General features: G+C 33.5%; 3 protein-coding genes across 4 annotated transcripts in view; 2 read left to right on the top strand and 1 right to left on the bottom strand.

Annotated features, from left to right (window-relative positions):
- Window positions 1–6: 6 nt before the first annotated feature.
- On the top strand, window positions 7–2,007 carry LOC144209440 (complement component C8 gamma chain-like). Its single transcript, XM_077735744.1, is given in 7 exon segments — window positions 7–92; window positions 94–198; window positions 1,403–1,501; window positions 1,549–1,642; window positions 1,745–1,797; window positions 1,799–1,827; window positions 1,970–2,007. Coding segments are annotated over 7 exon segments (504 nt in total).
- Window positions 2,008–3,830: 1,823 nt separating this feature from the next.
- LOC144209562 (lipocalin-like) lies at window positions 3,831–5,181 on the top strand. Its single transcript, XM_077735951.1, has 6 exons — window positions 3,831–3,999; window positions 4,068–4,207; window positions 4,379–4,458; window positions 4,538–4,651; window positions 4,737–4,838; window positions 4,918–5,181. Exons 1-6 carry the CDS (start codon window positions 3,904–3,906, stop codon window positions 4,935–4,937), a joined length of 552 nt encoding a protein of 183 aa, XP_077592077.1. The 5' UTR covers window positions 3,831–3,903; the 3' UTR covers window positions 4,938–5,181.
- Window positions 5,182–9,408: 4,227 nt separating this feature from the next.
- Window positions 9,409–18,320, bottom strand: part of cntnap2a (contactin associated protein 2a) — a 231,862-nt gene continuing 222,950 nt past the window's right edge. For both annotated transcript variants that reach the window (XM_077736044.1, XM_077736045.1), the window contains 3 exons: window positions 10,974–11,246; window positions 10,073–10,144; window positions 9,409–10,001 (listed from right to left, as the gene is read on the bottom strand). In XM_077736044.1, coding sequence (XP_077592170.1) covers window positions 9,802–10,001; window positions 10,073–10,144; window positions 10,974–11,246 — 545 coding nt within the window. In that variant the 3' untranslated portion in view covers window positions 9,409–9,801. The remainder of the gene's footprint in view (window positions 10,002–10,072; window positions 10,145–10,973; window positions 11,247–18,320) is intronic.

The raw sequence follows: 18,320 nt of genomic DNA, 5'->3' as shown, positions 1-18,320 counted from the left end.
AAAAAGATGGCAGAAGTAAGGAGATTTATGCTAATCCTAGCAGTGTTGATGTTTATGTGACTCTGGGGATCTGCCGAGGCTGTACGTGGTGCACACTTGGATAAGATCTCAAGGATGACCTCGCAAGAAGCCAAAGGTCGACACTACAGATGTGACACCCCCTCGGAAGAATGTAGACATGAAACAGATACGGCACTAGTAGAGGATATTTGGCAGGACTGCTGTACTTGGCTGCAGAAACGAAATGTCAAAGTCTCATTTAATTAATACTGCAATTGTTTTTTCCTTTACTTGACCTTTAAACACTAATCTTACACCCATTCAATTCCTTAAATCTCTTAATTAAATAAATATACTTACTCATACAATAGACGTCCGACATTTAAGATTTAACTGTAGTGCCAGTAATGATAAATAGAGCAACTCTAAAAGATTTGAATGTGATGTAGACGTTTTCTAAGCCAGGGTTAAAACTCAGTTTGACAAAGAGAGATACCTTGTGCAATCTGTGACAATAGAATTTATGCTTTTTTTAAAAAAAACACATCAACCACATCTGCTATAGTACATTTGTTGGATAAGAGTGTGTTCTAGTTGGTCAGTTATGACAAGAATTGTCTCATCTCTCATCTCCCTTTCTGAACCGCTTTATCCTCACTAGGGTCGCGGGGGGTGCTGGTTCCTATCCCAGCTGACAAGGAGACGGACAACCATGCACACTCACACCCATACCTAGGGGTCTACCATGCATGTTTCTGGAACGTGAGAGGACACCGACGCAGGCCTGGGGAGAACATACAAAATACACACAAGTGTACCAGCCTGGATTTGATTCCAGGACCCCAGGGCTGTGAGACTAACACGCGAGCCACTCATCCACCAGGCCACCTGTCTTAAAGAACAATATGTACGGCCTGTTTTGATAGTCAAGCATTATTGAAGAGCAAATGGAGATGTATTTTCAATGGGGTACTGAATTTTATATATATATATATATATATATATATATATATATATATATATATATATATATATATATATATATATATATATATATATATATATATATATATATATATATATATATATATATATATATATATATATATATATATATATATATATATATATATATATATATATATATATATATATATATATATATATATATATATATATATATATATATATATATATATATATATATATATATATATATATATATATATATATATAAAATACGTTAGTAAATACAATAAAATAATCAATGTTCTACTTGTCTTGTAACAAAGCTACATATTTCATTCCGGGATATATTCCTGAGGGATGAACATTGTCTGATCAGCTGTGACAATTTGTCAAAACAAAAACGATCTCATCTGACGTTTTTGTCATATTTCAGTAATCATCAGTGTTGAGAAATTTTACAGAAGTACGAATTAACTTCAACACCAGGACTGATGACACTTCTAGGTCATTCTTGTGTTATCCTATTTTAAAAGTGATATTAGCATAACAGCTTGGCTCAAACATTGCTTCTTCCATTAGGAACATATAAATTGTCATTGGAGAGACCGATTACACTTCTTACGCCATCATTTATTATCACAAACAAGGCAATATCACTGTGAAACTCTATGACTAGCTCTACAACCTAATTTGAGATGAAATTGAATACTCTTGCTAGAAAGATTCAAACGGAAACATTTTAGTGTTATGTTATTTTTATGCCTTATATGCAGAAACGCCAGTCGACAATCTTGTAGAACTGAAGTTTCAGCAACTTGCTGAAAAACAAGGCATATCTGTTTCCATTTCCAACCCACCGTAAATTGCATTGTTTAAATTGATTTATTATTGCCATGGATTATTGAGACTTACATATTGTTGTTTTAGCTGTCCCAAAAAATCATAAGAAGGATTGTTGCTTCTGCCACCTAAAAATATTCTTTTTTCTTTTTTTTTTAAGTCACTTTGGTGATGCTGACAGGATCAGAAAATCAGTAAATTGAACTACACTGAGGAACAATCTAAAAAAAAAATACCTTAGTTATATGTCCCATGCATTCGAACAAAAAATGGCTGCTGATTAAAAAAAAAGCAGGTTTTGGACACAATTATATTTACTATTAGTATAAAAGTGTAATGGAGGCAGTCATTTCGATTCTTTCATACTATTGCATTGTGGCAATCTTTTATTCATTTACATTTTTACAACCCACGCTTTTGGGATTAAGAGCCATTTCCAACGGTGAAATTTGACCATTAGGTTTTTTAGGTGGATGAAACAATATATTGTTATTTGTTAAGTACTATATATATATGTGATTTGTAATCATGATTACAAAAATTTGAAACATAAATTGCAGGGAATAGGTTAGCAAAGAAATATTTTTCCATTTATTAAGAGAGAAAACCCTGCGACTGGCTGGGCTGAAGTAAGCTGGGATAGGCTCAAGCACCCCCCTGTGAGGATAAACTGGTTCAGAAAATGAATAAATGAATGAAGAGATAAAATTCTACGTTTGTTAAATGGTCAGGAATTTTTTTATGTTTCCTTACAGCCGTTAGGAAGTGTTAACCAGAGTTGCAGGTCTGATGTCCACAACTAACAGATGGATTTTGTAACATTACTCTTTACAAATTTGTCATTTATTAGTTTGTGTGACCTTGGCTCCTGCAAATTTTATTTGCTCGGGCTATTGTTGAAGCCCACCAAAAAAAAAAAATCAACAAAAGACTAATCACGTTTATTTTCTTTCTGAACAGAGACAATCATATCCCAAAGCCCATTTAAATTATGATAAATTATTAGCAGAGAAACCTCCTGTCCTGACCTGCTCCCTCCCAAAACAGAGCACATCTGCTATCCATGTTAACTTGCAATTGTGTAACAATCATCAATTTCAATCTTGTCAGCAACATGACCTGCTGATGAATTTATCAGCAGACGAAGGAATTTAACCAATCTCTCCTTGTGTTACAAACTGTGTTCCCACTTGCTGAATCAGCAAAAAACATGCATACAGTTGTGCAACCATTTTGAGTCTTGAGTTTGATTTATTTAATAAGGGTACAGCAAATATTAATGATTATATTTATATTCATGCTAATGAACATACATATGTAAGATTGTTGCCAAGGGCTAATTTCCATCTTTAGTCCCTTGTGTTGGTTGAAGATAAATGATGGCACATACTAGACACACACACAAACACACACGAACACACACACCCAACCACCCACCCACGCACACCCACCCACCCACGCGCGCGCGCACACACACACACACACACACACACACACACACACACACACACACACACACACACACACACACACACACACACACACACACACACACACACACACACACACACACGCAAACACAAGTAGCAGTTTTAGACATCATTGTGATCGCAATTTTGTTCGTCTTGAGTAGAATAATAAATATCGGCTTCACTGAAGAGATAAATACATTTAAAAAAAAAATAAAAAAGAGCAATAAAAGGCCCTTTAATAAAGGTGATGACATTGCATGTGTTAACAACTATGACAATATCATGCCTGTTTTCAACACTATGTCAGGGATCAATTCTGCTGATGAAGTAAGCAAATTTAAATGAAGACCAGATGTGCAATTTCAAGGAGTTTGGAGAGTTTGCTTACACAACTTTAACTTACATAAAAACAGAACATCTTCTTGAAAAGGAGCCCTAAAAATACCCCTGACCCTCCCTCTCCACATGTGGACTTGTGTAACAGAATTTGCATTGTAGTTTTATAATCCAAATGGGAGGAGACAAACAGACAGGAGAAGGATTAAAAGCCCCTCATCTTGCCTTTCACGCCTAACCTCGCTACAGACTCACTGAAAAAGAAGAAAAACTTTCCTCAAGCAACATGCTGAACACACCATTGAAGATGCTGGTTGCACTCATGTGCATCCTGGCTACATATGCGGATATCACTCCTGTTCAGAATTTTGATCTGCAGAGGGTAAAGAAAAAAAATGGGCCTTTCCCTCACTTATTTATATCAATAACTTTTTTATTCTTCTCTGATAGATGGCAGGAAAGTGGTATATGATTGGGTTTGCCACCAATGCACCTTGGTTTGTGAACAACAGGGCAGGCATGACAATGGGCACTACAATCTTTACACCAACTGCTGAAGGAGACCTGGAACTCAGACACGCTCACATAAAGTAAGTCATTTACTCATTCATTGCCATTTCATGTACATGTGTAGGATTCCCAAATGGACTCTGGTAGTTAGAAAAAATGGATGGATCGGCAGCAATGGCAGTCAAAAAAATAATCTTGGACCTTCATGCTGCAGTTTGTACTCTAAAAAATGTGTTCCTTTCCCTTACAAGCGAAGATAATACCTGCTGGAGAATGACTAATCTGGCGAAAAAAACAGAGACTCCTGGACGCTTCACTTTCTACAGCCCAAGTATGTAAATACATACACATGCGCTACAATCTTGTTATCACTAGTAAAACACACTACAGTGACATCTGTTATTTTCCAGCTTGGAATAATGACAATGACATAAGGGTCGTTGACGTAATGTATGATAGCTATGCACTGATCTACAACATCAAGACAAAGAATGGAGTGTCTGAGGTGTTGAACGAGCTTTACAGTAAGTCATAATCTCTCTTTGTTTAATATGGCTTATAATAAATGGTGATATATATATACTAGGAAGGAAAATTCTTTATTTGCAGCTCGGACTCCTGAGGTCAGTGTCGACCTAAAACAGAAATTTCTGGACTTCTCCGTGCAGACTGGCATCCTACCCGAAAACATTGCCATCTTCCCGAGAGCTGGTAAATAGTATAATATTCAAATAGCTTCCTGTTGTATTGTCCAAACATTTAACCTGCCTATTTCCCAATGTTGTTGCAGCTGAGTGTTCCGAGGTGTGAGCAGAACACCACTCCTCTTCCCCCCCAAATCTGATGCTCATGTTAAGGAGGACTGCTTCATAAACTACTTTTTTTCAATAGCAGAGCTTTGCCATTTCACCCAATAACTTCACATACAGAAAATAAAAAAAGCAGAAGAAAAATATTCATGCTCAAACTGGGTTTTAAAAATGTTTTAAATGCTTATTGCAACCTTTGTTGACACACATATAAACACAATAAAACTAAATAAGTTCTGAATCAATTTTTGCTTTCAAAAGTACATTTTGTTCTAGGTTACAGAGGTTTGTGGAAGATAGCAACATACTCATAGATCATTTATTATCTACTTATTTTCTATACTGTTCAGTATCCCATTTTCAAATCATCAGTTTTAATTGGTATATATATATATATATATATATATATATATATATATATATATATATATATATATATATATATATATATATATATATATATATATATATATATATATATATATATATATATATATATATATATATATATATATATATATATATATATATATATATATATATATATATATATATATATATATATATAAATATATTTGACTCAATTGGTTCCTAAAAATCTTCCGACAATGACTAATGCACCTAGGACAGTAAATTGCTCGACGCCTTACCTCGTCGTGCTAGTCGTCTGTCAGCATGGAGAACGCTGTTCGAAAGGATGCAATACTGCACATGTGCATAATTTACGCAGCTGTGTAGACGATGGGCGTAACCATGCGCATATTGTCCTGCCATTTTGAATGTGGAAAAGATGGTGACATGCTTACCGCGTTCCACGAGGTGGTTTGTCCTCCCAACTCAATGCCCATGTTTTGAAGATGTCGTAGAAGTCATGATTTTTGTGGTCTTGATGCTTGTGTCAGTAAACACATTTTACCAAAAATTGAGCAAGATTATTTCTTAGTATTTTACATTAACTGACTTTTATTCCAGGCCAGGTTAGTCCATTAAAAGTTTAACATTTAAAACAGAAACAATGCTTCTAAATCTCATCTCATTTTCTGAACCACTTTATCCTCACTGGGGGGTGCTGGAGCCTATCCAAGCTGACTTCGGGCCAGAGGAGGGGGACAACACCCTGAATTGGTGGCCAGCCGATCACAGGGCACAAGGAGACAATTTTGAATTGAATGCTTTTATTGTCATTATACAAGTATAATGAGATTCAAAGCTTTCACCAAATCGTGCACAAATAACAGCAGACAACCATTCACGCTCACCCTCACACCTAGTGGCAATTTAGAGTGTCCAATCAGCCTACCATGTATGTCTTTGGAATGTGGGAGGAAACCAGAGCACCTGGAGGAAACCCACGCAGGCCTCAGGAGAACGTGCAAACTCTACAAAGTTGGACCGACCTGGATTTTAACCCAGGACCCCAGAGCTGTGAAGCCGATGCACTAACCACTCATCCACACAAGGCCAGGTTACCGTTGATGCTTTTTAAAAAATGTGTCGCAGCTGTAGCTGCAGTAAAGGTTTTGTAGCCATAAAATAGTTATTGAGGGCGAGATTGATTAAGATATAGCACTATATATATATGTATATATGTATGTATGTATGTATGTATGTATGTATGTATGTATGTATGTATGTATGTATGTATGTATGTATGTATGTATGTATGTATGTAAGTAAGTATGTATGTATGTATGTATGTATGTATGTAAGTATGTATGTATGTATGTATGTATGTATGTATATATGTATGTATATATGCATATATGTATATATGTATATATGTATATATATATATATATATATATATATATATATATATATATATATATATATATATATATATATATATATATATATATATATATATATATATATATATATATATATATATATATATATATATATATATATATATATATATATATATATATATATATATATATATATATATATATATATATAGTAACTTTTTATATATTTCTAAATATACATATATATATATATATATATATATATATATATATATATATATATATATATATATATATATATATATATATATATATATATATATATATATATATATATATATATGTATATATGTATATATATATATATGTATATATATATATATATATGTATATATATATGTATATATATATGTATATATATATATATATATATATATATATATATATATATATATATATATATATATATATATATATATATATATATATATATATATATATATATATATATATATATATATATATATATATATATATATATATATATATATATATATATATATATATATATATATATATATATATATATATATATATATATATATATATATATATATATATATATATATGTATATTTAGAAATATATAAAAAGTTACTTTTCTATCCTCACAGATGCCCTTGTTTGAGGCCAAAGTAAAAATCAGACTGAGTTCATTGTTCAATGAGGCAACAATGCACAAATTCATTAGCTGGAAAGGGCTTCATGGCAAATTCATCACACATACATTACAACTCAAATATGAAGCTTACACATTTGGCAGCTTGAGAAATTGTAAGAAAGAAAAAAATGGGAAACTTAGACATGAAATGGAAACCTACATCCTTCTAATGTATGTTTCATGAGATGGCAATCATGGCACTGGACTTTACGTCTTATCAAGCAACCTCCTTGCTCTGAACATGTACATTTACATGTATTAGGGTGAAACCCTGACATGTTCTCCTTAAAACTGTGCGTTCACATCACACACAGACACAGTAGCTTTAAGGATCACTTCCCACTACTTTGCATTTCTGAAAATAATTTTTTTTTCTAACTCTTAAATTCTGTTTTAGCAGGATAATGGCTTAGCACCATTGAAATCAAAATATACAAAATGCATGCACGAATTGATTTCATGCAGCATTAGTCAGCTTTAGTCTAAGACAAGGCAAAATAGCTCAAAGGCACAATGAATTTGAATGTACGCCAATTATACGATTGATGACCTTGTTCAACCAACTCAAATATCAACTCTGATTCAGATTTTTTTGTGGAGGCTTATGTCCTTTTTCTGGGAGCTTAAAGCACTGATCAATTACAGCCACCTCATGGCTCACATTTTATCAGCTATTAAATGATGATAGGCAAAAAACTTCCCTCTATGGATCTAAAATAAAAGAGGATGATGTAAATTTCATACATTTGGCAAAGAGATAAATGAAAAATTCATGTATGACTAAATCAAGACTAGTTTTAACTCAAGAGAAAGCTTTAAATACTTCCCATCATGCTTGGAGCAATACTGACATGGCACATACATTCGAATGTCAGAAAAATTGATCAAAAAACTCTTATTTGATACATACATTATATTATGTCATTGGTAAATGTATGACAATAATTTAGCTCAGGGTGGAGGTTTTAAATGACAGCCACACTGAAGAACGATGTGTATATAATGTATATATATATATATATATATATATATATATATATATATATATATATATATATATATATATATATATATATATATATATATATATATATATATATATATATATATATATATATATATATATATATATATATATATATATATATATATATATATATATATATATATATATATATATATATATATATATATATATATATATATATATATATATATATATATATATATATATATATATATATATATATATATATATATATATATATATATATATATATATATATATATATATATATATATATATATATATATATATATATATATATATATATATATATATATATATATATATATATATATATATATATATATATATATATATATATATATATATATATATATATATATATATATATATATATATATATATATATATATATATATATATATATATATATATATATATATATATATATATATATATATATATATATATATATATATATATATATATATATATATATATATATATATATTATGGAGGCTATGGTGTGTAAATTGCAATTTTATGTGAACAAAGTTTTGGATTAAACATGTAAAATATTAAGATGAATGTGAAAAATATTCTCAAAGAACTAACAGACAAAAATTGACCATGTTTTCTAAACACTAATGAAATCAGTATAAATGGTTCTGTTCCTGAGAAAGAAATGATAGAAGAATGATATCAGCACTTTTGCTGTATTTATGGTATAAATAAACGGAAGTGATTTAAATTTTTTTTAAAATACTGCAGGTTTTTAGATAGAATTTTTTTAGAGAAATTTTGACATTCACTCATTATATTCAATTGCCAACTTAACTTCATTCCTATTAGAACGCAACTGTTGTTCTCAGTGTGGCCCTGACACCCCATCATAGATTAGTATTTATGCGATGGCCTCTCTAAAAAAATCTTTCAACAACATCAAAAAATACAAATAATGGTTTAGCATGACGATTTGCTAGAATTTTTTTAATATTAGATATGTATTTCTTAAAAAGTGAACTCAAAATTAACCGACTGTCCTATCACACAACCAAGTAAATATATCTATTTATCATATACAGTATTCAAAGGACTTCTGAAAACTCCCAAGCACGATACAAAGGACAACTCAGTTATTATTTACAGGTAAAGTCTCGTGTAGGAACATTCGGCTGAGTCCCTCGCATTTTATATATAGATATATACGTACAAAAACCCCAAACATTTTACATGTCGCTCTCTCTTTGTGAGATAAAAGTCCTAATAAATGACCTTTCTTAATAATTAGTCATTAAGATGACCATCTTTATCTTGTTGGAAAGTTAGTCAACCCACATTCTCTCTAATGGCCACGTCATTAGTTGCTAGATAAACCACTCCTTCTTTGATTCTTCTATGGTTTCTGGGTTGTCTGTTCCAATGATGACTGTGTCTGTCGATTCTCCAGCAGGCTCTGTGGTGCTTTTGGCCTCGTTGGTGTGGTAGGTGCCTTTGTGACGGAACATGTAGCGGATTAGGAACACCAGTGTGCATAATATAGTGAAGATCACCACTGCGATGATACCTATGAGAGAAACACCAAATAAGATAAGGTCAAAGAAGACATTCAATGGTTTTGACAATGATAAACTGTACCTCCAATAATGGCTGAGTCTCTATTTACTCCATCAGGAATCACTCGTTCTTCATTGAAAGGGAATTCTGCATCTAAGAAAAGTATTCACAGGAAAGAATAAAATTGGTGTTATCTTACCACTCAAACGCACCCTGTATTTTTTGACATTTCGAACAATTAATAAGCGGGGAGGCCCGGCGGCTAAGTGGTTCGCCTGTCGGCCTCACAGTGGGGGACCTGGGTTCAAACCAGGTCGGTCCACCTGTGGGGAGTATGCATGTTCTGCCCAGGGCTACGTGGGTTTTCTCCCGGAATCCGGGTTTCTCCCACATTCCAAAGACATGCATGGGAGGCTTATTGGACACTCTAAATTGCCCCTAGGTACAAGTGTGAGTGTAAATGTTTGTTTATCTCCTTGTCCCTCGCTGAAGTCAACTGGGATAGGCTCCAGCAACCCCCCCCCCCCCCCCCAATCAAGTGAGGATAAAGTGGTTCAGGAAATGAGAGAGAATTAAAAAGTTCCGTTTTCTTGCAAAGGTAACTTGCTTCTTTTGCACAGTTTTAGATCATTTTCCCCAAAAAAGGATCATGGATGTGTTTTGGCTCAGACAAGTCAATATTTCGAATTCAGGTAAATACCCCTCACCCACATCATAGGGGGTCTTTAAAGCAAATGTTCCCCAAGACCGATTTGCGGCTTCTGTGTGCGCATAAAACCAAACAAATCGAACCTAAGGTTTGCTTCAGAACAAGTGCCCAAAACATGACAAGAATACACTGTTAAATAAAACATCTTTGATAGTTTTTCTAAAACGCTGACTCTAAATCAATATCACCCTGAAATAGATAAAGAGCAGGCAAATTTTTTTTTACCTCACATTTTACTTGTTTTTTTTGTTTTTGTTTTAAAGACATGCTGACCTGTGTTGTCCAGATGCCATGGGTCTGTTGCGGCCGACATTGGTGGGATGGTGAGAGGTGATGCCCCACAATTGGACTCCACCAGTTTACCCAGGTAAGACACCGGTGATGAAGCAGCTGAAATCGGCTCGTCTTGGACCAGATTTGTCTGTTTGCTTCTACTCAGTGCTGACTTAAGGGGGGCGAGTTCATTGAACCGCACTCGAGACAAGCAGCCAATGAAGCCTGGGGTGTTGTAACGCTCAATCAACACTCGATCGACGTATCCTGTTTCTAGAAAGAGAAAGACTTATGTTATTATGTCTTACAGACATACATGACTTTAGAATTCTAACGAATGATTGATTGGATCAGAGTTCACCAACTCCAAAACCCAGATAACCATTGTGATTATTTGATTGAGGGGTGTTGGAGAAGGAAGATATGGTAATATAAAAGAGGTGATAGATGCCCTTGAGGAGAGGAGTTGGTGATACCTGGAATAGACCATTAAACATTTTTGGTATGGTTTGTGAGACATGCATTCATTGATCAACTACAAGGTTTGCTTGTTTTACGTCAATCTTGACTTTCCGTCATGGAAGAATATTCTATATTTAAGCTAAAGCTTACCCTCTGAAAGTCAATTTTAATTTATTTTCCTATGTGCAACACCTACTTCATTTTTTTTTCATACAATGCCATATGTCCAATTTATATGGCTCATTCATATGCGGATGAAAATTGGATACATAACCTTTGACTCAGCAGGATGATTGCGTATCTGTGTAGTCTTTTTCTCTTTCCTTTCTTTTTTTAACATCAGCTTAGTATGTTACATAAAGTATTTTAAAAGCTCTAAGGCATCCTATCTTCGTTTCTTTACTTGTTCACCCAGACCATTAGATCACACTAACATACACACGATATGTACAGTATGGTACATCATAAACAATCAATTCAAAGCAACAAAACATGTCATGTTCGACAATTTTACTATCCAGACGTGACTTTTATGATTTCCCTTTTCATTTTGACGGGAAACAAAAATAAGTCTGTAGGCACACCATCGATTGTGCTGCCAGGAAAAGCACTAAGCATGAAATGAATACCCGACCATAGACGTTTGCATTGTCTAATATAACTTATATCTAATGGCTAGCTCAGGATAGGGGGAGGGGCACTTGCCTCAAAATGAGGTTCTAAAACCAAATGCGTGTGCGCGAATGCTAATAAGCTCAGAATTACAATCTAATGAGCCTTTGGGCAGCAACAGGAAACATGCAGCATCAATCACTTCACATTATGCATGCTTATATCTGCAGAAAGGGTGGAGGACGGAAACAAATAGAGAAGGATCCACACAGCAAATTTATGAATAAGATTATGAATATAAATGCATTCAGTCCAACATGCCTGCCCATGTGTTACACCGGCGTGGCCCTGAATACTAAAGAGACAAGTATAACAGATTGCAATGGATTTGGTACTAGTTGTCACAGTTTCTGGTGTCTCTTTCTTTTCTATCAGGCCAGCAACTTCACATGTTGATATTTACAAGATTATGTTTCAACATGTAAAACTACTACTTTTTAATAACAAGCTCTATATTCGTCCTCTAGAAACAGATGTTTGAAGGCCAGGTTGTATACAAATATCACTTTTTTGAGCTTTTAATTATGCTAACTTGTTAATATGGGTTAAAAATACAATCAGAGGGGTTTAACATTTTTAATGAATTTCCGCCTTAATTTTGGAATAGTGGTTCACTTGCCTGACTTCGGTGCGGGCTCGATTCCCGCTAGTTGTGGTATGATTGTGAGTGTGAATGGTCGTCTGTCTCTTTGTGTGCCCTACGGCTGACTGATATGTTTTTGTTCATCAGTGTGCTTCCGGTCAGTGTGGTTTTGTAATTTTCCCCTCCTTAATTTTATGTTTGTAAGGTTTATTCTGTTAGTGTTGTTGTATTAAACTTTAACTTTAACTTCTGTGCACCAACATTTTCACTTCCTGCTTTCCTGGGCCTGGGTCCCACTCATGTCCTCGACCGACGTGATCAGAACAGATTCAGACATTTGGCTAAAAACCAACCTTTCTAACATAATGGTATATGGAGAAGAGGACATTTATCAAAGTTTTGTGTTTCAATCTATGTGTTAACAAGGAAAAAATTATAATGATACAGCATTCAATCATTCATCTTCCACATCATCCATCCTCGAAAGGGTTGTGGGGGGTTGCTGGAGCCTAACCCAGCTGTCTTCGGGCGGAAGGCAGACTACATCCCAGACTGGTCTGCAGTCAGTCGTAGGGCAGACAGGGAGACAAATGACCTTTCACACTCCCAATCATACCGCCCCCAGAGGGAATTGAGCCCACGCCTGCCCATACCAAAGTCAGGTGAGTGAACCTCCTCACCACGAGGCAGTATGATACAACACAATATCAATTATTTAAACAGTAATACAACATTTGACCACCCCAACATCTCGACCTGACAATACATATCTACCCACCTTGTTGGTTATTTAAATATATTTTTTCAACCTGTCCTGTTCAGCTGCTTGAAGAAGCAGAGAGGTAAATCAGACTTTAAAGGCTGGAAATATCGAAATATGGTAGGGAATCTATGGCTCGGGAGCCATTTGTGGCTCTTTTGATAGGTGTATATGGCTCTCCGTCTTTTTAAATCATATTTTTTCTTCATTAGATTCTTCTGCATGCATTCTCTCATTGATATTCATTGATTAGCAACAGTAAAATAATGTTCTCAAAAAAATTCAGTTTTTTTAGGGTTAGGGGTTAGGGTTGAAATGAATAATAAATGCTCACATTTTCATGTATTTTTACTTTTAAATTTTGAGTATGGCTCTCTAGGAATAATGTTTGAAAATATGAATTGTTTATGACTCCCTTCGTCAAAAAGGTTCCTGACCCCTGCCTTAGGGGAAGAAGGAAGGATGATATAGCTGTATAAAAAAATCTCAAATACAATAAAAGTGTTGTATTCATAACAATCTACTGGTGAATGCTTTGTAATTAGGTTTGCACCAAGCTGCTCCGAAGTGTGTGTATCTGGGCAGGGTTTACAGGGGATTAGGAACATTAGAGCCAAGGACATTAGGCATAATTTCTGGTCATTCTGTATATACGACAAAGATCGTATTGTAAGCAATCTATTCTTTGGGCTTGTATTTATTCCTAAGATAATAGATACAATGTTTACATGATTCATGATTGCAGCACAGATAAAAACATTCACATAGTCTAACATTGCATTGCTGCAATGGATCATCCCAAGTGATTACATTGTGATCCAACAATTGAATTGCTACATCAACCATATGTGGCCCAGCACAGACACACACATATGCACACAATCACCCCAAGGTCATTGTGTTGTACGTTGTAAGGCTGCATGACATGAATAATTAATAATGAGGGAGAAAAGGTAGGTAGCGTTTGGAACTTTGTTTACAAGGGGTTTGAAAATGTGGGTCAAGCACGGAAAAAGAATAAGAGAAGATGAATACATCTGCAGGAAGAATTGAGAGGAAGGGTGTGGCGTCATCTTATGTTGGGGGGGGGGGGGGGGGGCAGGGAAGGTGGAAAATAATAATTGATGTATATAAAAAATGGCCGAAAGGTAAAAAAAAAATGGTTGTATGGTTAGAGAAACAAGAACAAGGGCATATATAAAACTGTTGCCATGGTAACACATGGAAGCTGATGGAAGGGATAAATAAGGTTAAAAAGGTTGCGACTATCAAAATGTGTATCACATCACACATTTGTGTGAAGCATAAATGTAAGCCAGTCTCTTAATAAGGATTTAAAAAACAAAATTACATTCTAATTGTATACTGTACATATGAGTTCCTGATCATAACTATTCTCTGTAATGTTCTCATACACTAAACGAATACTTCAACTGTAAAGATAATTGCATCACATGTATCCTTATGGACAAGTGTAAGAAACTGAAAGTGCAAAAGAAAAAGTTATAGTTGAAGACAGGTAGATTTACAAGTACAAATCCATTAAATATTAGGTGACACCCCCTTTTAAGATGTACACAGTCACCTGCGGCTCCTGCCAGTATGCTGTGCATAGTGCATTTGTGCCAAGTCTATCAATTCAAGCCAGACATATAGATATTTATGTCCTACTGTATATGATAAGGTCTTGATTTCAAGCTAGACATAGATATCAATGTCCTACTGTATATGAAAAGGTCTTGATTTCAACCCACTAAATACACACTTGCACACTTAATATGCATGAAAGGCTTTTCTAGATGAAAGTGAATCGCTTTATGTGGTTTCAAACTCACACGTAAGCTTGAACCCCAATAAAATGGATGCAAATTAGTAGAAACAAACGCACATATGATGACAGATGTATTCAAAGTCTGAGGCTAACCTGCTCTTTTTCGTCTTTCCCTCCTTTCCTCCTCTTTGCTAGAAGATCTCAGGATATTGTTAGGGACTTTTCATTCATCTCTGCCCTTCTCTCATCCTCCCTTCTTCCTCTTTTTCTCTCTCTGCAGTGCGGTCCCACCCCCACCCTTAGAGCAGCTGGTTAAAACACGGATATTGGAATTAACATGAACATGGATCAGGATTTACTGGGGTAAAAAGTACCCATAAGATGCTAGACTAAATCTGTGCACCAGATATCAGATCTCCATTCTTTTTGGAATTGTGAGCTGAACTGTATCAACAATGTTATAAAGCAGTGTTTATATGTTAAGAGGAAAAAAGACGAATATAACAAAATTGTATTCTTTTAAGCTAAAAAAGGCCAACTTGGAGAAAATAATAAAAAGTATTATTTACATTACGTTGAATACATATTGCTCTGTTAAGTAGTGCTTAACACTCCAAAAATCGGATTTTTTACTGGTTTTATGCAAATATATAATAATCTACATGTAGTGTACAGTTCAGCTCATTTTAAATAGCAGACATATAAAGCATCTTATGATGATGAGAGAAAACAACAAATTACTACCAGAGCTAAACGCAAATTTATGACGTCATAGGTCAAATCTGGCATAGCCTAAAATGATAGATAGAAAATGGATAGATTCCCAGTCAGATAATAGTATGTGTCACCTGTGTCTACTTTAAAAATAATCAATTAAAGTTTGTCCGGCTTCTTGTCAAATTGATTGGTTAAAAGACGCAAGGCAGCGTTCTACATTGAGTCAGAGTTGCAATGCTGCAGGATTTTATCTTGACAAGGAAGACAGGGATATAGAGGACAGATATGGTGAATGGCAGCACTTTGTATTATGCACCATAATACAAAGTGCTGCCATTCATTGCTTATCTAAGAACAGAAACAGATAGGCTGCAATTGATTTCAGGAACGACGGATATTACAGTTATCCCTCGATTATCGCGGCTTCACTACATCACTTTTTTTTTCTGGGGATTTTTTTTTGTTTATTAATATTTAAAATGTATTAAAAAAGCCATTATTAAAAAGCCACTCCCCTGTCCACCGCTTGCTACTAGAACACAGCATTGTGTGTGTGTGTGTGTGTGTGTATGTATATATATATATATATATATATATATATATATATATATATATATATATATATATATATATATATATATATATATATATATATATATATATATATATATATATATATATATATATATATATATATATATATATATATATATATATATATATATATATATATATATACATATACATATACATATACATATACATATACATATACATATACATATACATATACATATACATATACATATACATATACATATACATATACATATACATATACATATACATATACATATACATATACATATACATATACATATACATATACATATACATATACATATACATATACATATACATATACATATACATATACATATACATATACATATACATATACATATATATATATATATATATATATATATATATATATATATATATATATATATATATATATATATATATATATATATATATATATATATATATATATATATATATATATATATATGATTTTATTTAGAAATAGGGGTGACTCTATTTCGCAGTTTTTATGTTTATTGCGGCCATGTCTAGTTTACATTAACTGCGATAATCAATGAATTACTTTACAAATAAAACTGCTCAATCAATTTCATTTAAACTTTCTCAATTTGATGCACACTTTAAATTTGTTTGTGTAAAAATTGCAACAGCGGAATGCTTGTTTAACTGTCTTGCAAAAATGACATTTTGAAAACGTTTGCAAGTTGAAAATTCCATTAAAGCTGCATTATAGAAACAAGCAACCTTCGCCTTTCATCATTACTTCTTTAAAGGCAGACAAAACTGTTTTGAACTTTCCAGTGACTTTAAATGAATGTGGGCCCATTTCCTTGCACGTTTACTTTTTTGGCTTAAAAGCGGTGGATTGGAAGTGTGTCTGCTGACCCGATGGATCCATGACTAATTTTTCCCTAATGTGGCTGCAGAAGGCGTAGGCGGAAAAGTCCTTGAGCTGCATTCCACTTCTCCACCCACGCAAACTCACACATTAGTTTCGACTGCTTATGCAGAAACCTTGTTTTTGTTTAGATAAAAAGCAAAGATGAACTGAAATTAAAAAGAAAACACCTGCATGATCATGGGCCAACAGCAAGAGAATTACCAGCAGCATAAAACATAAATGCTGAGTAGTCAAAGACATAATCAATACCACTTAAACACAATTGCCCACAGGAGAAACTACTTTTGGAACCAACACATTGCCAGCTACAGCAAATATGCTGAATGATGAAGAACAAACCACCATGTTTAATCATTAGTCCTTTAAATCAGATGAATGCAGCAAAACCCACTTAAAAAGAAAACTGCCCTTATTTTTAAAAGCTCATCACCTCTCAATTTAGTAACAAATGCCAGTATATAGTTACATGTGAACTGAAATTTGTAATTTAGAGAGGAGAGATGTCTTTCTTCAACATATGGCACAATCAACCTTGTCCACTTGATAAACAAACATTTATGCAAGGATTTAAAGCTATTGTGGGTGCACATTGAATATGTTATAAAGTCATTTTGATGATTTTCTTATAAATACATGAAATTTAATTTAATTTAAAAATATGTGCTATTAGCATGGGCGCAAGCTGAAAAATAGTGAATTATGAGACTCCTAGTTAAAGGCAAAAACTCTTTTTTTCCCATTTTTTTAAAGTGTTTGAACATGCAAACTGACCTCGGATCGAACCCTCAACTCCAGAACTGAGGCCTACACACTAACCACTCGTCTGCCAAGCTGCCTTTTTAAACATAGTAAATAAAAAAAATAATTAAATC

Source organism: Stigmatopora nigra, chromosome 16, assembly GCF_051989575.1.
Source record: "Stigmatopora nigra isolate UIUO_SnigA chromosome 16, RoL_Snig_1.1, whole genome shotgun sequence".
NCBI lineage: Eukaryota > Metazoa > Chordata > Actinopteri > Syngnathiformes > Syngnathidae > Stigmatopora > Stigmatopora nigra.
This window is presented reverse-complemented; position numbering and strand designations above follow the sequence as displayed.

What these genes read in the sequence shown, in the direction of transcription:
- LOC144209562 (XM_077735951.1), top strand. Translation starts at nt 3,904, where the DNA reads ATGCTGAACACACCATTGAAGATGCTGGTTGCACTCATGTGCATCCTG. An exon ending in AGAATTTTGATCTGCAGAGG is followed by an intron (nt 4,000 to 4,067) that starts GTAAAGAAAAAA and finishes CTTCTCTGATAG; the next exon opens with ATGGCAGGAAAGTGGTATAT. An exon ending in CTCAGACACGCTCACATAAA is followed by an intron (nt 4,208 to 4,378) that starts GTAAGTCATTTA and finishes TTCCCTTACAAG; the next exon opens with CGAAGATAATACCTGCTGGA.